Source organism: Falco biarmicus, chromosome 5, assembly GCF_023638135.1.
Source record: "Falco biarmicus isolate bFalBia1 chromosome 5, bFalBia1.pri, whole genome shotgun sequence".
Taxonomy (NCBI): domain Eukaryota; kingdom Metazoa; phylum Chordata; class Aves; order Falconiformes; family Falconidae; genus Falco; species Falco biarmicus.
In genome coordinates this window covers 40,848,292-40,873,102 of record NC_079292.1, presented here as the reverse complement: position 1 = coordinate 40,873,102, position 24,811 = coordinate 40,848,292, and the positions used below count along the sequence as shown (strand labels likewise).

Genomic DNA, 24,811 nt, shown 5'->3' with positions numbered 1-24,811 from the left:
GCTATTAGTCACAGGCTTTTTTTTTTGACCCTAGCCCGGTGTGAGGTCAAACAAATTTGAAGTACTGTTGTAATTGATTTCAACTGTATGTTACAATAGCATGCTGTATTTTACTTCTTACTGCTTTGTTAGAAGTATATTTATTCTTTTTGTACTCACTTTTAACATGTTTTTTCCTCAGAAAATTAAGGCTGTTTCACCAATGTGTTTATACAAAGGCAGATTTCAGTTGCTATTGTAATGTCTACTGTTTTTTAAAATGGGTATCAGTATTTCATAATACTATGTCATTTTGATGTATGCATGGCTAAAAATAAAACAGCTGAAGTTTTAGGCTTCTTTATATACTGTTTCGGACTACTAGTGCTCTCATGCCATAGGCAGCAACAGTGCAGGGATGAGGTAATCACTGTTATAACAGGGTTTTTTGTTGCATCATGAAATTACTGAAGTTGACTTTAATCACTTCATAATTCCAGTCAGCAGTTGTAAACCTGAAATGAAGCTATGTGCTTTCATCATGATTACAATTTAAACTTTTTAGTTATTTTACTTCAAAAAACATCTTGAGGATAATACAAGCTTGAAATCATAGACAGGAGGCTGAAGAAAGGTTTCCAGAAATCCTTTGGCCCTCCCTCCTACCTTTTCTGGGGCAGGAGAAAGTATAGAGAGAATACCCTGGCAGATGTTCTGGTGCTCCCTAGTAATTATTTTAAACAACTCAGAAATTTCTTAGCTTGGTCACGTTTGCTGTGTAGTCCATAAATTAGTATGGTGCCATGTGGCAGAAGACTCTGCTGGGGGATTGCAGGACTGGGCAGAAATGCTGGGAAGGATGAGCAACTCCTTACAAGGATACTGTTGCTGAAAAGCTTTACCTGTAAAGCTATATACCTTTTATATTACTAAATTTGATAGTCTAGAAGGGCATGAGATCATCATGCTAACTTCAGTTTTTGCATTCAGTCTGTTTTGTAGTTTTCCAAATTTGAAAATATTGGGAGGCTCGTTTAACGAGTCATTTTTATCATGTACATTTATGTTCAATAAGCTACTCCAGTTGAGCAGTACCTAGCTCTTTTAGGATATATGTACATCACAGAGTGCTTTATATCACTATCTGCCTTTTACAGATGTCACTTAAAAGCAAAGTAACTTACGCAAAGCCAGCTGGCCCATGGTAAAGCTAGGTTTTAATTTGACTGCCATTTTTTTTTGGTTTTGTTTTGTTTTCCCTCTCATCACAGTTTTTATAGTAGAATGGAACTAGTTCTTAATGTTCAGAGAGCAGTCGTTAGTAGGGCTGGGGAAGGAGGCCTGGAATGTGGTGCTAACCTCTACCTAACGATTTTATTATACCATTATCATAGTAACTTTAAAGTGGCTGGGAGGGAAATTAGCAGGTTTTTTTTTTCCTTTCCCATCAGCTGTTACAATTTATGATCTTCCTTTGTTTCACATGAAAGTGAATTTCATTTCACTTTCTTCTTCATCTCCTCTTAACCTGTACTGTGCAAAAAGGTCTCTGTGCCTCTGACAGTCAGCTGCTGCAGTACTGTAGCCAAACCACACGCTAGGTTTGCACCCCTCTTGCTGAGGCCTGCCTTGTCCTCTGCTCTTTGTCTGATGTGATTTATCCTTATCTTGGATGTGGTTTACTATAATCTTTTGTATTTTCTGACTTCAGGAAACTTGATTTTTGATTCCTTTTCTGTTTTCTGGCTATACTTTCCCCCTTGTTACAAGCATAGTGTGTTTAAGAGAGAGTATAGAGCTCTCCCAGTCTTCACTTTACCTCATAAATCAGTGTCCTCCTTCCACACTATCTCACTATTTTTTACAGTCTTAAATCCCTTTCTTCTAATTTTTTTGTCTTTTCAAAGTTTTTTGTGTCTTCCTATAGCATGACTTACATGTGAATTTTTTTTAATATGTAAATTGATACTTGAAGTTCTAAAGGTGCTTTATTTTCATTTTAAAAACAATCTTTTCCCTCTAATGGCCACAGCGTGTTGTAAAATTCACTATCTAGAAATGTAGTTAGTTGCTTGGATATCTTGCATAAATTTGTTGTAATTCATCTGGTATGCTCCTGCTACAAGGGAACTTAAAACTTTTATAAGTATTTAGTAATTCAATAATACTTTCCATATCCTTTCCCAAAGGAACCTAGCCAGAATAAATGTTCAGATCATTTGGGGCATCAGTTAGAGCCTCTGTTCCATTAAAAAAAAAACAAAACAAACCCCAAACAAACAAAAATACCACCAAAACCTACCAAACAAACTTGGTTGCATACTTGGCAGTGAAGACAGAGGGCAGATTGCACAAGTGATGCTAAAACTGGATATGGGCTCTAGCCCATGTTCGTATTGGTCAAGGTTAATGCACAGCTTGTGTAAGACACAGATTTGAGACTAGTCAAGAAAAATTCCTATTAAACCAGCGGTCTCCTAAACTTTAACCGCAACTGTTAGCGATAGTAGTTTGCAATCACAAGATGGTCTTTACTCTGAGAGTGTAGACAGACTTCGAGATCTGACATCAACAGTTGTATCTGTCCTGGCTGATCGATACCCCTCAGCAGCTGGCAGGTACTCCTTCCTTTACAACCTGCTAACCTGAGGAACCTTTTGTAAATACCTTGTTGATGGTAGTACAACATAAGCCAGTTTATTTCAACTGTTAAGACAGATAACTTCATAAAACTAGTTAACAATTTAAAACTTCACTGTTCTGAGCTGTTTGCTGTTGACTTCTGCTGGACTCAGAATTGTTGTAGCAGAGGTGGATGAGTAGTTTATTGGGAGCATTTCCTGCTCTTTTGCAGGAAAACCCAGCCAAATTAGTTTAAATTGAGTGGTTGAGCTAACCTTACTAATTTTGCCTGAAGCAGAAATGGATTTACTTGGCAGAGGTTAAGTAGGCTAATTTTCAGTAGAGGTTGGTGGCTTCTGCATTGTTCCAGTTGTTTCTCTACTGAGTGCATGCCTGAACGTGGCATTTCTTTTTTTCAGTGGGGAGGATACAGTATACCAGCACAGTTGTTTTTGCAGCTAGGTAGTGCGATAATTGCTTCCCCCACCCCCCACCCCCCCTTTTTTTTTTTTTAAGAGGGGCGATGTTTTTTTGTTAGAAAACATTGAAAGACATTTCTTATTTACTAAGAAAATTATTAACTTTTATTCATGTTTTCAGTCAAACTGTATTTGGATGAGAATTGGAATTTGTGCTCTTTTTATTAAATAAAAAGTACCTTCAATATACTGGATACATTAAAAAGTTTTATCTAGACATAGTCTGACTTAAAAATTAATTTATCAAGTTAGGGACATATGAAGCGCAGCTGGCGACTTACAAATTGTTTCTTGTTGTCAGAGTTGCTATTTTAAAAGGCATTTAATGATCCAAAGAGATGCTAAGTAACATCTTCCACTACCAGGAGTGGTTTTGGTGGGGTGAGTGATGGACTTGCATTGAAGTCAGTGGGAAGCAGATGCCTAAGTGTTTATGTGCTTGTGCAAACTTCATTTGTCACCCATCTACTTGTCCTTATAAACCTTTGAAGATCTGAAAATCTGACTACATGTCTTAGGGCTGGTATATCTTCTGTTTGCCTACTTTTTTTTCTTCTTCATAATTATAAAAGGAAAACCAGGTTTTCATTTTTCTTTTAAATGCTTACACCGTGCATGTTTTGAATCAAGAAAATATGCTTCAACAGGTAGGAAAGGTAAAACCTAAATTATTTAGACAGAAAGTAGAAAAAATATCTGTGCAAAAAGTAAAATGTTGGCATTCCAATTATATTTCAGATGGATAATGTTGCTCTTAAAGCATTGTATGACACTGAGTTACAAACTTTAAATGAACTCAGAAAGTAGCTAGTTTTAAAGTTCTTAATAAATTAAAAAATCAGCAATTCTACATTAGCTGAATGTCTAGATGCACTTCATTGATGCCTTCTACTATTATCTTTATCTTTTGATTAAGTAATGGTAACAAACTTTAATGAAGACAAACATAACTTGTAAGCTTTAGAATTACTTATTTTTAGAAAAAAATACTTTTAAAAATCTGATTTAAATATAGGTGGATAAAATGTGGTTTGAGGTTGTTAAGTAGGATTGCTTAGGTTTGTATTTATTTTACTATTACATTTTCAGGCTGACTTTAGAAAAGGGTGTTTTGTGCATTTCAAGACTCGTACTATACAGTCTTCTGAATTTACTAGTGAAAATGTTTCATGTACTGAGGGAGATGCCTAAGTTTGCAAGCGCATTCATGATGAAAAATAAATGCTTGCATTTAAAAAAACCCTGCTTGCTGTGTGCAGATGCCATGCAGATTAAACTTGGAAGCACGTTGCTGAGAAGTAATTTGAAATTCTGCTTCTTGTATTAATATTATTTTAGAAAAAACAAACACAAAACAATCTAAGAACTAGAAATTTCCCTCTATCCAAGCGGATTGGTTTATTTGTATCCTGTTTCTTAAACAATACTCCTTATTTGTGCAGAATAGGAAGTGACTTTTTCCCCAGATAAATGGAAACGTGTTGGTATGGCTACTGTCATAGGAACCAAGCACAACATGACAAATAATGCTACCAGAGTAGAATGTAAAATACGAAAACTGTAGGTAACGTGGTCCTTATGACATGGAGGCCATCCATGGTTTTAAAGTACTTTTCCTACTCTTAAATAACTGTATCAATTGACCTAGTTTAATGAAAGGGGTAGGCTAACACCAGTTTGCTGAAGAGATGGCCCAAAGCTTTAATGAATTTTCTCAGTGCTAGTGTTGACCCTATTTGCATGGTATGCAGAACTGTTTTTGAGAGCTGCATCACTTTGATTCTGTTTTAGTTACAGGGAGTACTTTTATTATGTCTTTAATAATGCTTCTAAAAATACCTTAAAGTGGTTTATTCAAGAACATTTTTCAGCTCCAAGCACTCCTCATATATATTTCCTTACCACTTCTTCTCTCCCTCAAAAGATTATTGTGTGTTTGAAAGCAAAGAATACTAGTGTATTGAAATAATTGTATTATTTTATCATCAAGCAGTATAAACAGAGAGTTGAGAACATGTTGTTAGGTAAGAGTGATTCTGATGGTGTTTAACTCCTAGTTTACTACTTTGGAACTTGCAGAAGATGTCAAAGTAAAGGAAATGTTGTTAATAAGCAGTTAATGTGTTCAGTCCTTACTTCCACTAGAAATTTTGTATTCAGAGATGTCGAGAACACTTGAAATTCTGTATTACACCATTTCTTGATTTAGAAGATACCTGAATGCACCTCAGCATGTGTTAAATGCTTTGTATTTTATATTTAAAGTACAAATCACATGGTTTTTCTTCCTTTACATAATCAGAAATAAAAGCAGAGAATTGTATTATGACAAAACACTATAAAAAGGGCCATTTTTTGGTGTGTATAAATATTATGTCAAATCTTGATATTAGTTATCTTAAGCAATTTTTATTTAAATGAAAAGCTAAAATACCTGTATTGATTTGACCACAATTCCTGTGCATTTTCACTTCAAAGCATTCTGTTCTTACATGCAAAGACAGTGTTGTTAACCCTTGGAACAGAGGGGAAACAAAATGAAATCAGTTTCTTCAGACTGTGATTTTTGTTAAAGGAATTAAAATTGTAATTCAACTTTTGTGTTCCTGAGTCTTCAAACAAGGAAAACTAGAACATTTTTTTCATTCCTAACTTTTCTGAATTTCAGGTGCTAGAAATGAGCAAGACTTGAGCTGGGTTCACTGTAGCTGTTCATATAATTCTGAAAATGACAAGAATAATGGCAATGCCACACTGCAGCTGCTTGAAATATCTACTGCTGTAGGCTCTTCTGCAGAAGCTCTTTTTAAAAAAGAGAAAAATAAATTTAAAATGGGATCGATTAAGGAGAACGGATTATTACTTAATAGAAGGGCATATGTGATGAGAGAACCCAAATGCTCAAGAGTTTCTTAAAGTGGAAAAAAGGAGGTAGGAAGAAAGGCAGTTTTTGCCCCCCCGATGTCTTTTCTTGCTGGACAGGTTTTAAGCTAGTAGACAAAGACCTTAAAAAGTTGAATCTTTAAGAGATGTCTTACTAAGTTTTCTTGAAAAGAATCCCAAAGGACTTCCATTTTTATTCTCGTTAAGTTCTAGTAGTAGTGACATCATCACAGTAAGGTGTGATCACTTAAGATACTTCTTGAAGTTAAGTTTTGCATGTGGTTTGTTCCATAATCTTTCCAGATGGTTGATTATTATTGCTGGATTAATGCTTTTTATACTACTAAAGGATAAACTTTTTTACCCAGCTGTTGCAAAGCATGATGTCGCATGTGAGCAGAAAATATTGAAAATTTATTTTTAATGTCTTGTTTGAAGTTTATTTCTGAGAAAGTTTGTTCTTTTGTAGAAATGAGCTCTGCCTCTTGGTAGAAGGTTTTGCTGGCCTGAAGAAGAATCTTCAAACATGTCCAGAGCTTAGGTGACACTGAGGTAGCCTAGTTTCAGAATACTGAGTACTTAAAGAAAGGGACAAGTACCATATGCTGGTCTTAGCTGGAAACTTATGTAAAGTGTCCATTTTCTGTGGAAGTACACTATTGTGAACCTATAGCTAGGGTTTCTAAAAACCTAATTGTCTTGACCAGATATTGTGCACTGTAAGTCAAGTGGAAGAGTGGGGGAAGCATAAGTAACAAATCCAGTCATATCTGTTAGAATAATACAGAATCATAGAATAGTTTAGGTTTAAAGATCATCTAGTCCGCCCCTCTGCCATCTGTTTGGGGCATTGTTGTGAAGGGCAGGGACATCTTTCATTAGGTCAAGTTGCTCAAAGCTCCGTCCAACGTGATGGTGGCATCTAGTATTATTCAGAATTTATGTACAGTTCAGAAGAAGGCTCTGAGAAGAAAAGGAAAACATTTAGATTATTTATTAACCAGGGAAGCGTTTCATTTCTTATGTATTGCTTAATACAGGTGTAATGTGAATTTGTTGCTTTACAGAATGAACCTTTTTCAGTCTTAAAGTACCTACTGTCTGCCTCTCATACTGTACACAGTATGCCAATTGCAGAGCACTTCTCTTCACACAAATTATATCTGTTCAAAATAATAGCAATACAATAAGCCTTACTGGGTTTACACAGGATTTGAAAAGGCTGGTCAGTCCACAGTGGAGGATCAGGTTTTATCTCCTCTAAACCCCAGACCACCAGCAGGCACTCAATATCCTCCAAATCTTTTCTAATACCTAGTATCTGAATACTATTAATACTGTTTTCTGTTTTTTAGCCTTCCTATAAAAGAATACAATTTCTCTTCCTGTATGCACCACACATTTTTAGTGTATGTCTACTCAGTTTTAAATAAACTTAGAGTGATTTGACTACATATTTCAGAACAGCATTCTCATTGAGTAATTTGTTAGATAGAAGTAGGGTTGTTGGTTTCTCCCCCCAAATATTTAGAATTTCCTTCTACATTTAAAGCAATTTGCAATTATTACCATCAGTGTCAGAGATGGGCATTTCCCAAAGGAAATCTGGTCTTTGGGCTTTATCTGTATTCATCACGCCCGTTTATTCTGTCTTATCTTTGTATGTGTTGTAATGGCCTTACATTGCATTCATACAAGGCAAAAAGAAAATGTGTATAAATTCTTCATGTTTATTATGTCGCTGGTAATTTGAAAACCTTCTCCAAGGGAGTGACGCTTCATCTATGGTTCAGCTTTCCCCATGCTGTATCAGAATTAGCGTTAAGCCAGAGGCCATCTGTGTAGCATTCAGTGTTTCTCTGGCTACATCTATATCAGTGTATTAAGTGTCCCTGAGGCTAATTAACACAAAATGGCTGCTGTCCATACTCTTAGCCCCAAAACAGGTGGTTATATCCAAATTTACTTCTGAGAACGGTACCCTGACCACAGGTAGCTTCTGAACAGTGCCTTTAAATTGCTTGAAAGAATGCTAATTGGTCTGGACAGAAATTGTTTCAGGCCCTTTTCTAACAATTTAGTGGTACGAGCAGTTCATTCCCATGCATGGGAATGCTCCATAGCACTGTTGATTTCACTAGTATAGATGTGTAGCCTTTACAACTTTAGACAGCTAAATCAATACATCACCTCTTTATCATCATCTCTAAAATTGTACTTAGCTGCATTCTCAGAATACATTGGCATACTTTAAGCCTATAATTTTATGTATTGTTAACATGATCAAAAGAGGTAAAATTAGTTGTTATTTTAGCTTCAGTCTGGGTATGTTTGTGTTTATTTAAAACATACAGATTTAAGTTGAAAGTTGTTATGAAGGCCAGATTGCATTCCTTCTTACAAACTAATTTGTGGTAAGATCTTGAGATAAAGAAGGGACTCTCTCCCAAGGCAGTTTTTTTTTCTTCTCCATGTAGAATTTAAAGAATTTATGTTCCTATTGTGCAGAATCCCAGCAGGATCCTCTTAATCAGTTGTTTGTTTGTTTGTTTTTTTAAATTCCATTCTCACTTTTTTTCAGGAATGTTTGATTCATCTGGTAAAGTGTTCAAGAATTAATTAATTGTCATGGTTTTGTATGATTTGCCACATAAATAGGGACATATAAATGAGTACATTTGTGTTGATTACGTGGTCAAAGTGTGGAATACAGATGAGCAGAGAAATAGTGAATAGATTTAATTGCAGGAAAAGACTGATTCATAAGATGAAGACAGAAAAGCACAACTGTTACAATTGCTGATTCTGTGCAGAATCTAATGATGAATTTACAGATAGTTACATGAGGTGAAAAAATGGCATGGCAAGGTATTTTTATAAAAGACTTACAGATTCAGTAAATTTAAGAAGCAGCCTTTATAAGCATTAGAAATCAATAATTTTATTCTGTGTTTTATGCTTTTATTTAATAACTGCTGAACAATCAAGGCTGAAGGAGGTATTGTGGAAATGTTTACCATGGTGGCTGGAGCAGTTGCCAAAATCTAGAAAACCTGTTTTTACACTGCTGTTTTCATGAGATTTAAATCTACAAATACTATTCTCTTGTATAATATCCTTCTAATTACTAGGCTTCCTATGGGAACCTTATCAGCCCTTCTTGTCTAAGTATTGCCAGAGTGTAGCAAAGAGTGTCCATTAATAATAGGCCAGAGAGAAAGGAACATTTTCCAATAATTAAGATAGTACTTTGCCTGTGTAGAGTATGGAGTTTGATGGCTTATTCTAGAAATGGCTGATGTGTTTTGCATTAAATGTGTTTGAATAACACACATAAGCAAAGTTTCTGTTGGCACAGTTACAATGAAATATGCAAATATGAGGTATTACAAAATTTTTAGTGTTTTAAGTCTAAAGAGTGTTTTTGTCTTTTTATTTCGGTCTGAAAAGTGTGTAATATTCCTAAATTTCAGAAACATGCAAGATAAGTATTTACAGTTGAAACAAAGTACTCAGATCTTTGCAGTTGGGAAAGATTCCAGTTTAGCAAAGAGTTTTGAGTAAGTGTGTAATTGCGTGTGACTTAAGAGCATTCACGTGTTGTGATATTTTGTTAGGTTGTGACTTTATATGAGTATTTTATTTTGTGTTGCCAAGACAAGGTGAATGGCTATTACCTTCTGCAATATTGTAGATACCTGTGTTATTTTAAATGGTTTGAGGGAATCTCAAAGAACTGGAAATTCTTGGTAGGATAAATTCTTTTCAGGGTATTATTGTTGTCGTTGTTGTGTAAATAACTTTAATGTAATGGCTAGCAGGCAGAAAATCAATGAATTTACTTCTCACATGCAAAAAACCTCCCAGTCTACTTTAGCTAAAAACATTAATGAAGTCCTTGAAAGTGCACAAGGGGAATGCTTCTTAGTTTTGTTGTGCAAATACCAGCTCCTTCTATGTATTCGGTAATGGAACTGTGAACTAAAGACAACAGGGAATTGCGTCCTTAATTGTAGGTAATACAGGGCCAGTTTGCATTCTGAATTTGGGGAAAAAGCTAAGACTGAATTGCAATAGAAATTTTCTGTTTGGTGAGAGTAGCTCTTCAGCAAATTCTCTGACAGAATATTGTATTGCTGTAATAAGCATTGTTTCTTTCTCTGCCTTCTTTTGTGTTACATGGAAAGGAAAAAAAGGCAAAAACCTTTCTCTAATTTAAAATGTCATAATAGTTAAACATGAGATGTAGTGGAAAAATGAATCTGTAGGTGTTCAAATAGTTTTCTTCATATAGTTAAGTATTTGTATGTTGCTTTTATAGCTTTATAGTCGGTAGGTCTTCCAGCCAATTTAACAACTACTTGAGTGTTCACAGTTCTGAAAGTTAAGTAACTTTGTACAACAATAGACATTAAATGTGTGCACATGTATTTGCATTAAAATGTCTTTATGTATGTAGTTTATTTTGGGGAAACACTTCTGGAAGGCTTGGTTGTGTTATCTGCAGTCATCAAAGCCCATAATGTGTTTAATGTACTTTTGCTTGCTTCTAATTTTGTGAGCAACTGTAAGATTTTTTTTGTTTGTTGTTGTTTTAATATTTGGCAAAATATGAGCCACTGTTTTTAATGGAAGTGCCCAGCTTTAAAACATGCTCCAAGTTATCACACTGTGTAGGAATGATAACTTTGTGTTATGAATTTTTAAAAAATAAATTTGTATTCTTTTATGTGTATATTTTTACATATATTTTAAAATATTTCCACATTAAATACACTTATTAGATAAATATATTTGTTGCTGTCAAAACACCACTAGGTCCTAGGATATGTTTGTGAAAGAATTCCTGTAAACAAGTGATTTTTATTTATTTACTTTGACACTTGACTTAGTGACCTAAATAGTGTTCACTGAAAGCAAGTTTTTACATTCTGTGCAAACTCTGCATTATAAGACATGGTGTGTCTAACTAATGCTATGTAGGAAGCTGTATTTAGTTGAAAGTATTATTATTACTATATCACAATATATCTTACAGTGTAGAGACATTCATTTGTATCACTACCAGCTTTGCAGTGCATATAGGAATACTGAAAATTGTTGTAGAAACTTTCATAATGCAGTGGCATTTGAGATTTCAGTGGCTGTCTGAAACCAGGTGGCTGGTGTTGGTGGTAGTGTGCTACTGTGCTACTTGCTTTGGGCAAGGCACACAATGCTTACTTGTAATTCCCTGCACATGCCTGCAGTGATTGCTAACATGTGGCACCATTTGTGTTTTAGTGCATCTTTGCCGTTCAGATAGTCTCTCATGTTCAGGCATATACAGTACAGGTGGTACTGTAGATTGTTTCTCAAAATAGAGAAACTTAGGTTTTTTTCTAGAACTTGCAAGTGTGTTACAAAGATAGCAAAAAACATGTTGAGGATTCTGATGTTTTGTTTGAAGAGCTAAACTCAAACAGCAGTGATGTTTGACAGACTTGATGAGCTGTCACCCTACATGGCAACACAATGACTATAATATTAATAAAGTTAATACATCTGGGAATTGCCTTTGTTGAAATGTTAATCCCCAGATATAGGCTGTGTGGAGACTTTCCCATGCAGTCCCTCTGCCAGATTTGGCCACGGGATTTAAGAGGAGTTAGAGAAAGTTAAAGGAATGTAGAAGTAGGACTAAAATGGCTTTCAGCTAGTATTTTCGCTAACAAATTTTCATAGTGAATGAAACTTTTGCCTTTTATTTTAGGACTTCTTTCTCCCTCCTCCTTCCTGCTGTAACAGCATAGAGTTTCTCTTAATGCAGAGATGGTCAAAATACCTGTTTTCTTCTCCTGTTCTCAATTATGCAGTGTATTTATCTGTGTTCCTGGTAGTGGAGTTTCTTCAGAGGCTTATGTTGTCCCCCAGCCACCCCAGTCTTTTGAAGTTGCACTCCAGCATGCATACTTTAGTTGGCTGGCATATGTCTTCTATTACTTTCCTTCTAAACTGGAGCTTTATTAGTATGAAAGCATAAAATAGTGTCTTAATTTCTTTCCTCTTAGTGTTCCCATAGATATTAAGAATGTATTTTTGGTAACTTTAGAATTGATTTCTATTTTTTCTCCTTAGAAGCATTGTTTCTTTTGCTTGTTCTAATATCTAACAAAGTAAAACTTCCAGAATTGCTGAAGCTCATTAATTTTACACTTCTTTTTCTAACAATAAATAATATATCTTGCCTTAACAAAAATTCAGGACTTCGTGAAGGCATGTATTTGGTTTTCTTCTGTTTGCAAAGGCTTCTTGGTAAGTTAAGAACTTTTAAACCAAATTTCAAGTAAACCACAAATTGGACCGTCTATCATGTAGTCTCACAATAACCTATGTTGCAAAATGTTAACACATTTAAATTCCATTGTATGCAATTGTAGTTTGTACGTGGAGCTGTATAAAGGTCTTGGCCCAAGTTTAGTCTACACAGGGCCTTCTGAGTTTTGCTCACAGTTCTCCTAGTGTGACAGAATGTTGTTGGGGTAGAGGCTGGAGTGGTGGAGTCCCTGGTATGGTGCATATGGTCTGGCGGGGCTGCATGAGAACAGGCTCCAGAACAGGCCAGCTCAGACTGGAGTACAGTGTTCTGCAGCCACACAGCGGAGCACCTGGCCAGATGTATGAAAAGCACAACTGTTGGTGTTTCGTACTCATTTGGCAAGCTGGCCCAATAAAGCTTTAAGAGTCTCGATCTGTCAGCCTGTCTTATTAGGTGGTCACAATAAGCCAGAAAACCAAAGAAATGCTGCTGAGAATCACAATGCGGAGTGTTTCATGGGGTGCATTACGTGAGAGACTCAGTTTCTGAGGTAGATAATGCGAAAATGGAAAACACACAAACATTGTTTTGAAGGATTCAGCTGCAAACATCAGTTCGACAATAATTGGATGTAACTGTTGAATTGGAATTCATGGTGCCCTTGGGGCCAAGGAAAAAAGCCCTGAAAAGATTGCTTGGCAAAACACTCAGATGCGAAATCCGGTTTGAGGCAGCTTGTTGGTGTATGCTAAAAGTTTGGGCAGAGCCTTGAAGCAGGTTGTTGACTGGAATTTCCAGGAACTAGTTAGGATAACTCTTGGGACAGACTTTTTGTTAATGAGTAAATTACTTGGGGCAGCTGCAGCAGCAGCTTTGTGAAGTTCTAAGCAGGAGTTTAATTCCAGAGTGCGGCACCAGTCTCCATTGAGTGCACTAGCGGCAGGAGAGTTGAATATAAACGCTTTGGCCCTGCTGAGAGCAGGGACCAAACGCTCTGTGATTAAAATACTGCCTGCTATTAGGCTTCACAAATGGATCAGATTTTCAAGGAACTGTAGCAGGCATAGATTCATGGTATATGACTGTAATGGATTGTTTGATAAAGACGTCTTTTTAAAAAGGTTGCAGCTTTTGATTGGCACCACAAGTTCACAGGTTGTCCCTTGTGAAGAAGCCAGATGTACAACTGGGTAAAACATGCATGAGTGCAAGTACCAGTGCATGTATTAAGGAGAAATGTTATTGGAAGCTTAAGAGGTATTTGGGGTTTTGAGTTCAAAATCTTACAATAGTAGGTAGCTTTTAAATCCCCACACACACCCCACGCCCCAGCTACGTCCATTGTTTTACCCAACCATGGACTGAAAATGGTTCTGAAAATTTTCTAGTTGGCATGGCATTGCCACCAGCAATTCCTTAGTGCTTCAGGTCAGGGCAAGAGTCACGTAAAATTAGGGGCAAAGAGAGACAGTGTGCAACAATTCTCACTTAGGGTGACACAGAGTGGAATATGGAGTAGTGTGAAATCTTTATTACAGTAAGGATTTTGTCTCATGATTATCTAGGCTGTTGTTGAGAATAGGATTGCAGATAGGGAGACGAGATGCAAGAGAATGAGAAAGGAGAGTGTGTCTGTCTGTCTTCTTAAGAGAAGGTGTTCAGGCTAATAGAATTGGTTCAAGTTCATGTTGTCAGCCCCCTGCTAATAATGCTGCCAAAAAGGCAGTTTCAAGAAAGGTCAGGTGGAGAGCTCTGGTAGGAATGGTACCTGCTTGTTCTTCTTTTGAATACAAACGTAAGGAATTGATAGTTGGACTGTGATGGTTCATGCCGGCACTGTTTTGCCAGGCACTTGCTTAATATATATTTGTCAAATTTACTGTGTCTTGGCATAGGGAGCCAAAATACTCAAATAAGCCAGATATTTTATACTGTTACATAAATAAGTTGACAAATGCAAAGGAAGTATGTGATGGACTCTAAATTTTCACTGGGTTACCATAGTGATCTAAAAGTCAGATTATTTTTTTTTTAATTCAGCTTCTCTACTTTTGTGAGATGCAGATTCAAAAGGTACCAGAAATGTTCCCCAGGCCTTAGCTTGAGAGCTTGCAGTGTAATGTAAGTCCATTCAGGGTTACTGTTGGTAGTGAAGTCTACATGCCACTGGCTGTACCTTAGTATAAACTTCCTTTTATTAGTATGTTTTCCCAAATATCTGAAAACAAGCCTGAAAGTAACTTCGCTGAATAAAATCCTCTGTTTTTACTTAAGTAGGTATTTTTGATGGACAAAAATATTACTTATCTTCATAAACTTATTTTCCCACAGACTTAAATGGAACAAAATGACTTAACTGAAGTTCTGTCAGAGGAACAGAACGTGTAATATGTGAATTTGATTTTCAAAGGGGTGTGATCTTTTGATTTCCAGTTTAAGGGATCCTTAAAGGAACATGTTTTCAGAAAGCATTGAAATCACTGGCCCTTCAAAAAGTAGCCAGCCTTCACATGTGTACCTACGTATTTTCCCATTTTTCAGTACTTTGCATATCCTGTAGTTCTACCTATTCACCAGATGTGTGTGTGTGTGTGTTCTGTTGTTTTTGGGTGTTGGTGGTTATTTTTGTGGGTTTTGTTTTGGAGGGGTGGGGTTTTTTGGGTGTGTGGGTCTTTTTGGGGTGTCTTTTGTTTTTGTTGGGGTTTTGTTTGTTTGTTTGAAGTTAAGCCTCTCGGAACAGAGTTGTGATCCAAACTGGAAGGCAGTTGTGGCTGTAAATTGCCACTGGGTTTCATTGCATTTCAGTTGAATATTTTGGATCATGTGTACACTGAGTTAACGCCAGTTCAAGATGCCATGCTAACAGTGTGGAGCACTTTTCAATGTATGTACATAAGGCAGTTTTCCTCATTATTAGTAATTTCATTCCAGGCCTTAGTTTAGTTAGTTGCTTTAGGGGTTTTTTTTGTACATGTTAGCTGCATCTTTCTTTTTGGGGGCCTAATCATTCAGTTGGCATTGAAATTAAGAGAGGCAGTTGGAAGATTAAGGACCTGTACTGTTGATGTATAAAGCCTATGACTTCACTAAATTAAAGAAGCATTTTGAATTCATAAAAACCTTTTTCAGTGATCAAAGTATATGTTTCCAGTCTATAGCTACAGATTTGAGTTGTTTTGAAACATGAGATTAGCCTTTTGTGACTATCTGATTATAGTTTATGAGCTTTTGCACAACTGTTTTTCAGTAATAGAAAAGCTCCATTTATTATTCTTAAATTTCTTGTATCTTTACAGCAAGACCTGTCTATATGATAACCATTCTGCTGTTTGCACAGTAGCTGTATGCAGGACTGGTAAGATTAGAATTTAAGACTAGTAAAGCTCATTTACAAGCTAATTTACAAAGCTCCTTCTCTGCACTAAAATTCCAGGTCATGTGTTCTATCTGCAGGAAACAAAAAGGAGGGTTTGAAGGAATGAGGTCTGTACAGCTGTATGTAAAGAGTTGGTACTGATGTAGCATAAAGGAATCATACTACAGCAATCTATTATGGTCTGTTTGTTATGGTTGAAATTCAGTACTGCAGTGCTGTTAAACTCAATGGATTGAGAAGTAGTGAAATACCCTACCTCTAAACTAGCAGTATCTTAAAAGGTGTATGTGTTAAAGGTGGGGAAGGTATTTCTATTTGTTATGTGGGGCTTGTTGTTTTTTGTTTGGTTTTGGGTGTTTTGGGTTTTTTTGGGGGGGGGGGCGTTGCTTGGGGTTTTTTTAGCCTTTTTAACTGATGTTTTGGAGCCTTTGGGAGCTTTGTTTTGTTTTGTTTGTGTTTTTTTGCTTGGCGAACTTGGTTAGTTTGGGTGAGATAGGAAAGAGGGAGTGCTCTTTGAAGAGATGGAGCTTCGGTAAATGGAGTAACAACAAAAAGAGCTGAGAATTTAACAAAGTGAAGTTGGTACTTGCAGTGTAGTAGGGAAAAATCAGATCATCATTTAAGGTTGTCTTGAATTGTGGTTTCCTATGATGTATTAAATAAGACCTTTGTGAGAACGTTGTGAGAGTTGTCAACACTGAAAAAACCCCCAACCAACTGTTTGTTTGCAAAGGTATTTTAATTTATACATAAAATTTTTGTCCCCCCCCGTCCCGTCCCCCCCCCCAATTTCTTAATCAAAGTGAGTCAGAGGCAGTGTAATTTTTTGGCTTTGGAGATGGAAGAAGGAAAGCAGATTTTGAAATTACAGAGTTTCTGTGTTTGGCAGTACTGTTTTAACACATTTTAATAAAGTCGGTATTAACAGAGGAACACATCTAGGGTGTTTGTATTGTTCAACTCTGCTGGGACATGGCTTTAATAAAAAGCATAAGGTTCAGTTTTTGTATTTTAAAGTATGGAACAACATGGATTATTTTTTGATATATAAGGTGCCTTTTTTAAAAAAAAATGCTTAAATAGCTATTCATTCTTGGTAGAATGGATAAGTCCAGCGAAATATGGCAGTAGATTTGCAAACTGTGCTTTGAGTACTGTGTGTGTTTCTGTATAGGGATTTTTACTTCATCTTACTAAATGTTCTTGAGAAATCTTGCATTCAGTAATGAAAGTGTTTTATGCTAAGCTTAAGCTTCGAGTCAGACCAACAAATATGAGGAAATTAGATGTAGCCACAGCACTTCTGAAGTCCTGTTAGACAAGCTGAGGCAGAATAGCTTCTGCCAGTGTAGAAATAGTACATGCACGTCATCTCCTTGCCATACTCAGCTGTGTATGCCTGCTGTTTACCCTGCATCTACTCTAGTGTTCATCTGACCCTTGTTCTGTTTGAAAAATCAGTGGCAAGCTGACATGGAATCCTCTTAGTTTGCTGAATGAGCTCTCTGAAGAGTCAGAAACTGAATGGTCAGAAGGAGGGAAAGTCAGTCTCTCTCTGAGCTACTCTTTTAGGTCTTGATCTTGAACACACATTTATGTAGACACTGTTTAAATTGATTTGACTTATAATAGATTTGATTAATCTGATTCAGGACTTTGTGAAGGCCATATCTTTTCCTCAATTTCAACAGCTTTTGATGATCTTACAGGAGTACAAAGCAAGGCCTACGTTTGTGCATGTGTAGGAAAGATCAGCTGTAGATTTTTAGGGTTTTTTTGGTTTTTTTTTTTTTGGTTAGTATCAAAGTTAGACTAGTTCTGTGAAATCATCTTTTCAATGTTGCTCACCTCAGTTACAGTACAAACTCATTCAAACCACGAACACAGTCATGATGACAGATTCAGTGATTGAACTGTTTGAAAGACAACAAACAAATGCTGGTAGCACACAGAAGACTAGATTTTTGTGGTGAGCAGCATTTAATTGGAAGTATTTTAACTGTTCCCATGGTTCATTTCGAACCACTCTAAGTGGGAGATAGTGTGGCCCTACATGCAATTAGACTTGGAGATAGTTCAGGACCCTGCACAACTGTGTTCTTTCTCAAGATGTTAGAAGCCACTGTTAAGTTTATCTTAAAATGCCAATCACTAATGCATACAGGTGGGAATTTAGCCTGTCAGAATACATAAGCCACTGGTATTTTTTCAGTTCATAGTCACTACAATATTTTCTGGGTTCAGAATGGTTAGAATAGGGAACAGATGCTGGTCATGACGTAGGTGTATGTAATTAAAAACCATGAGCCTTAAATAAATGTTTCTGTCACTGGAAGAATGAAATCCTTTCTACGTGATTTAAACCCATGGATTTCTAACTTTCACAACTGGAAATGAGTGTCCTATTCCAGTAAACCTTGGGGTTTGTAGCTGTGTTAGGTTATCTACACAGTTATTTTGAGAAACCAGTAGAGAGATGCTTTAGAATGGATTCATGGGACACATAAGATTGCATGGTGCCTTAATTCAGCAGGCATTCATTTTTTGACTTTACACTTGACTGTTTGGCTATGCCGCTATAGCTTCAAACTTCTTAAAAATCTTTTTATCATTTGTATTCCACAGTGTGTGTATTTCTCTCTTAGCTACTTTTAGATTGCTTAATCCCATAGTATATTTAATATTAGTCTTACATGCAGAGGTTGAGCATGGTTCTGAATTGAGCTCTAATGTGCTCACCACTATATATAACCCGCCCATGCACTTCTGTTGTTGTGGTTTGGGTTGGTTTTTTTGTTGGGTTTTTTTTTTTTTTTTTTTAGATTTACTCTGAAATGTTTAAGAAGTTCTCAAGTAAATGATAATACAGAAAATGGAAATTGTCACATCTTATCTTTTTGTGTGTGTGTGATTGCCATATTCAGTGATGTAATGTTCATTTATGGAGTGCTTAACAATTCATCGGTATTGGAAGGAAATTAAAAAACCCCAAAGAAATAACAAACTTGAATAGCTGAAAGCAGATAAAGTAGAATGAAAGTATGGTATTCCTTGTCTGATAAACTGCAAGAAGGAAATAAAATAATAAAACAGTTACATAAATACTGAAGTCAGCATCTCTAAATGACCATTTTAATGCAACAAAAAGTAAATTCTTTAGAAGGGAAGTGCACTGTTTTGTGGAAGACAATATAGTGGAAGAGAAAAGCTAGGATTTAGATTTAAAAACCTGTGAGTAGGAGAGTGTTGAGGAATGAGTTTTAAAAAGTTACAAACAACCTAATTCTATAGGATTTTCCTTTTTTGCAGATTTTAAATTGGAATCTAATTTGCATAAATGAGGATTTTTCATTTAAAGATAAAACCTAACCATATTTAAATGTAATTTTTAGTCTGTTAAAATCCCTAAAAGCAAATGATAGTGCAGGGAAGATTTTTGCTGACTCCTTAACTTACTCAAGAGTCTGCGTAGTCAGGAGGGTGCTATAGCAGAGTTCACATAAAAGTAATATATATAGTACTTTGAATATCCTAAACACTAGTCAGACACGAATCATAGTTACATGTGATGCAGTATGCCATGTTATGCCTTATTAACTCTGAATTTTTCCGTTTCTTCTGCAATGTACCATTTTCTTAAAAAAAATTGTATTTACTACATTTAAAAGGTGTGGTTATGTGACTGATCTCTCACTTCATGAAATAATTACTAATGTAATGCATGTGACACATTCCCCAGAGGTCAATGACAATACTGTTTTCTTAAAATCTTTCTCATTCACCATGAGTTAATGACTTCAGTGTTTACTAAAAAAATTATACCAAAAGCTTGGGGTTTTTTTCTTATATATTAAATACTTGTAGCACGTACAAAAAGGAAGATAAATGTTTTAAATGGTTTCCTGATTATACAATATTTTTATTGCGACTTAATGGACTCGAAATTGTCAGTTTTCAGCACAGTGAAAGTTTGTAAATTTAGGCAGCTTTGCACTTTGACATAATTTCATGAAGGGGTTTGCAACTACCGATCAGTGTGAAGTTAAGCTACTGTGGGCCTTTTAAGTTGACTTTATATGTTGGAGTATAGAAAGTTCTGAAAATTACAGGTTTTAATGGTAAATTATCTGTTGAGTTAATTAGTTTACCAAGCTGGTTGACTGTTTACTTTTGATATATGTAACTTTTGTGTTTGCAGTCCATTTTCAATACAGTATATCAGCATTTTTTTTCTTAAGAGGTTTGAAGGGATTTCCAATAGTCATCATTAGCTGCAGCCATGGCTCGGAACTTCTGATCCTGATTTGTCGCACTCAGTATCCCTGAATTCTCTTACTCTTGTGTAATTGTTAGAACTTGGTATACTGTTTCTCTTTACGTCAGGCAAAAAGAAATAAGTATTTTCTGAACTTGACCTCAATATGTGTATTGTTAACCTGCACAGAATAATTTTTATGATGCTTCCACCTGCAGAGTTATCTTGGATAGCAAAAGCTGATTTGGGAAAAATGGCTTCACAAGAGGGCTCAACAGGTTGAAATTTAGCTAGGGGTTATTGTTGAGAGATGTGAAGAAATTTAATACCCAAATTCGTAATTCCACATATCTGCATTTTCTGTATCGCCTATTGTCAGTCTGACTCATGTTTTATGTTTCATACCACTTTGACTATTGTTTCCAGTAAATCTCCATGTTTGTACAGTTTGTTTCCTTTGGCAGCTCAGCTGCTGGAGGATGAAGGATTCGGTTATACTATATGTATTCAAAACCTTTGGGTTTTTGTGTGTGTTGTTTTTTTTTTTATTATTCCAGTTATCTAGAAAAGTATGAAAAAGTCCATCATTTTGGGGAGGAGGATGATGAGGTACAACCAGGCAATCCAAAGCCACAGCTTCCTATTGGTGCAATTCCAACTTCCTATAACTACCAGCAACACAGTGTGTCAGGTAAATTTTTGAGGACAAAAGTGCTCTTTTTTCCCCATATATATTTCCCGCCCCCCCCCCCCGCCCCCCCAGAGAGGCTACAGACATACTGTGTAGGTAAATGTACAATATTATTAAAATTATCAAATCTATAGGTCACTCAAGTTATTAATTTGATACACTCACAAACTTACCCACTATGAACCAAAATAAAAAAAAATATGAAAATCCATAAGTTATTTCTTGTCTTTACAGATGTTTCCCTTTGTATTTAGCAGGGATAAATGGTTACTTTCTTGAAAAAAACATACCTTGAAAATTCTTGGTGTGTTGTCACATCAGTCATTTCTCTGCAGAGCCAAATACCTGAATTGAGCATACGATTGATTAAGCTTCAAAATCTGAGGAATAAAGCACATGTGTAAGGAGCCAGAATCAACACCACTGCAATTTAGAGACCACAGTATCAATGTTTAACCAATAAATCAGAAGCGGGTGGACTCTGTGGAATGGATGTGTAATTCGTTGTGTTGAAATTGACTCCAAATTGTATTACAGTTCTATTCTGCTTTAATTAAAGTTTGTGTTTTCAAAGTTTTTCTTTGGGAGAACATACTGCAGTGTTGCATTCTGGAGGTGATGAAGGCATTAGTATCTAACTAGAAAGCTACATAGCTAAGTAGAATGTGTTCAGCACTTTGGCAAAAGATTAACGGAAATAACTGAGTTGAATACTATAAAAACTTGTTAACGCTCACAATACCTTATTAATAAAACTTTCAAAAAGTACTTCTCATTCATAATAACATTGCTTAATATATCATCTGAATATTAATTAGTTTAGCTGTGAAAACTTTTTTTTTTCTTGTTTAGATTACCTTCGTCAAAGCTATGGGCTGTCTATGGACTTAAACTCACCAAATGACTATAATAAATTGGTGCTTTCACTGTTATCTGGACTCCCAAATGAAGTGGACTTTGCAATTAATGTGTGTACTCTTCTTTCAAATGAAAGCAAGCATGTTATGCAGCTTGAAAAGGACCCTAAAATCATCACTTTACTGCTTGCAAATGCTGGGGTGTTTGATGACAGTAAGTATATAACATTTTTGCAACAGAAAGAGTTAATACCTGTTGTAGCATCTTTCACAACCCTCGATAATGAAAATGTTTATAATTTATTGCACTGTAATATATCTAGTTTTTGTTTTTACCTTGTCTGCAGTTACAGTTTTTATTAGACATTACAAATACCTTTTAAACTAGGTAATTTTTATTAAAAAATTATTGTTTAACAGTTTAGTGAAATTTAAGAATTAGTTTTTCAGTGATAAGAGTTTGTTGAAGGTGCTGAATTTAAGGCATTGGATTTCCATCTGCTTGTAGTATATTACTGCTTTCTTCTGAATTCATAGGACCATGCTGACCTTTCATAATTCTTTTCTAGTAGCAGTCACAAACATAAAAATTTAAAAACGGCAGTCTGAAAACAATGAGCCACTAAGGTCTTTATCCATATACTTCACTACACATTCAATTGTAGTGAAATTCACAATACAAAATTCAAGGGATAAAAATCTTAACCTGATTTTCAGAATTATTTAGTGTGTTGTCACATAAATTTTTATTTCAGTATGTGAAATAAGCTATTCTGACTTGTTCAGTGTGACCTCCATGCTAAGTTGTTCCTTGTTTGTCTTTCTGTCAAGGAGAGGGGAAAAAAAAGTTAACTCAAACCATCCTAAAATCGTAACGTTCCTCTCGCATGGTGGTGAGGAGGAAATATTCACTGGTTTTATATATGGAATTTCAGAAACTGTCACCATAAGAAATTGTCCAAATGAGCTTTTTCAGCTAAGTGTACTGAACTCTGCTAGTACAGATGATCATATCTGTTTGCTTATAAATCTCCTTTGCATGTGTAAGCACAATCATAGTATGGTATGTCAGAGATTCTGTTTTAAAATTCTGGGGAAGGATGCGTGTTAGACATTGGGTTTTTTAAATGATTAGTATTTTTACATAATGATTTTTAGCTTCCCCCCCTTCCCCCCAGTATTGTATTGGTGTTCTTCAGCTTCTCTCCTATGTTTTTGATTTGTAGCTGTGCCCTTCAGATATGGTTAGATCTTGGGCATTTAGTGTCTGCATCTAGAACAAACTTTCAAAGAAAAATATTTGAAAGGAAGTTAAAGTGAAACTTAGTCCTGCATGTCAGTGATTCCAGGATGCTTGTGCTCTAGATTTTTGAGTTTACCATCACTCCCCTGTTCTTTTGATGGAACTTTTATGGACTTAGGAATTCACTAATAATTTAATCAAGTTTTGGTTTGCTATTTGATGATTCTAATTTTTTTTTTTTTTTGATCTGGCAGAGGTAGATTGTGTTTTCTCGAGTTCCTAACTTGGACTCTGAGCACAGGCTTGTTCCATAGCTGGTCTGTATTAGTATTTCTTATATTGAAAAACATTAGAGGTAAAGCCAAGAGGAATGATGAGCGTGTAATGGGCTTGCTGTTTTCATTCCCTGGAGAAAACTTCATTTTTATCTTAGCTGATTACATCTTCTGGATAAATCCAGGGAGTGTCCTAGCAGCATTAGGAGGCCTAATTGGAACAAAGTGGGGAAAGAAAGAAGGTTTGTGTTTACCTATTTTTGAAGCATGAAACTTCAATCTGAAATACTTGGATACTTTTATATTATAAATAGTGAAGGTAAATCTGTCATGTTTGGTGATTAAATGAAATCTGTAATTAGCAAATTCAGGTAGTATGAAAATACTGTCACAATAATTCCAGATGTAAATAAATGATGGCTGATTAACTTTATTTAATGTGGATTTTAGATTTGGCCTGTCTCTAAGGTTTTAGCATTGTTAGTATTTATAATGCAGTGTTTCTAGGTACAAGAAAAATATGTCTTCAGCTCCCCCCTCCCCACCCCCTTCCAAAGTCTGAGATTACAATTATATTGCAGGTAATAGGGGCAGCTCCAGGTGTTTGGGGTTATTTAGTATCTTCAGTTTGGAGTGCTGCATAAGCCTGGGTTTGGATTCTGTGAGTTGAAGGCTGATGTGATCTTGGAATTGAGATTTAAAGCATTTTGCTCAAAACAATAAAATGTTATGAACCAAAATGTTTGTATAATTTAAAAGTACAATTGGCTTGTTACTGAACTACTGCAAGACAGTTTGGTTTTGGATTGACTTGATCTTTGAGTCAGATTGAGCCTTTGCTACTTTCAAGGAGTGATGATCAAAATGTTTGTGGTAGTGGTCCACCAAACAGCCAAGAACATGCAGTACACTTCCTGGTTAAATATTGGCATTCAATTGAGTGCTGTCAATCTCCCTGCTACTGTCAGTGTTTAGAAAACATTAGTGGGGATTTGTTTAATTACTAAAGTAGTGCTTACAGCTTACACTGCACATGGAAAACAGTTGTTGATGTGAGGTTGAAAACTGAGCAGTCATCTTGGCTCCTGAAAAAGAGCTATGGAAATTTCCCATGTGTTTTTTTAAAGTGTTCACAAACTAGTCCATTTGTTATGGACTACTTACTTTCAATTTAAACTGTAAAATTGCAGTATCAGTTAATTAAATGACTATAAACATTTCGGTTGGTTTATACAAGGTTTTTTGAATGAAAACACTGAAGAATCTGTGATGTTGTTGGATGTTTATTTAGTTTATGGATTAGTAAAAAGCAGCAAACAAACGTTCTTATTTTACTAAATTCTGCTTTTTATGCTTAAAGCTTTAGGATCATTTTCTGCTGTATTTGGAGAAGAATGGAAGGAGAAAACTGATAGAGATTTTGTTAAGGTAATTTAAAAATTGTTAAAATAATTTTGAACTGCATATGATGGGTATAAATTCCTTTAAAAAGATAGACAATTGTAAGATATACTAGCATGTGTCTTTAGAATGACTCTCAACTCTATTCCTTTGATTTAAATATAATAGGATACTAAATCACAGTTGTCATAAAATGTTTGGATAAGCAGTAAGAAATTTATTAATAAAAAATAGGTGTAGGGAAATGAATAAAGAGGTTCCATGTTTCTTTTTATAAGAAAGCAAATATGTATGAGAAGAAGAAAAACTGGCTAAGATACTTGGCAAGAGTAAACAATGCTGTTTTTTAAAAACTGCTGTGATCAGTAAAGAAACATTTTGGATTATGAAAATTAAGTCCATAACATAATAAACATGGGACAAATTTAAGTAAGTTAGCAGTGTTGCAAGTT

General features: G+C 35.6%; 1 protein-coding gene across 2 annotated transcripts in view; it reads left to right on the top strand.

Moving 5' to 3' along the window:
- Positions 1–24,811, top strand: part of ARID2 (AT-rich interaction domain 2) — a 105,724-nt gene that overhangs the window by 39,543 nt on the left and 41,370 nt on the right. For both annotated transcript variants that reach the window (XM_056341232.1, XM_056341233.1), the window contains 3 exons: positions 20,450–20,583; positions 21,436–21,654; positions 24,319–24,386. In XM_056341232.1, coding sequence (XP_056197207.1) covers positions 20,450–20,583; positions 21,436–21,654; positions 24,319–24,386 — 421 coding nt within the window. The remainder of the gene's footprint in view (positions 1–20,449; positions 20,584–21,435; positions 21,655–24,318; positions 24,387–24,811) is intronic.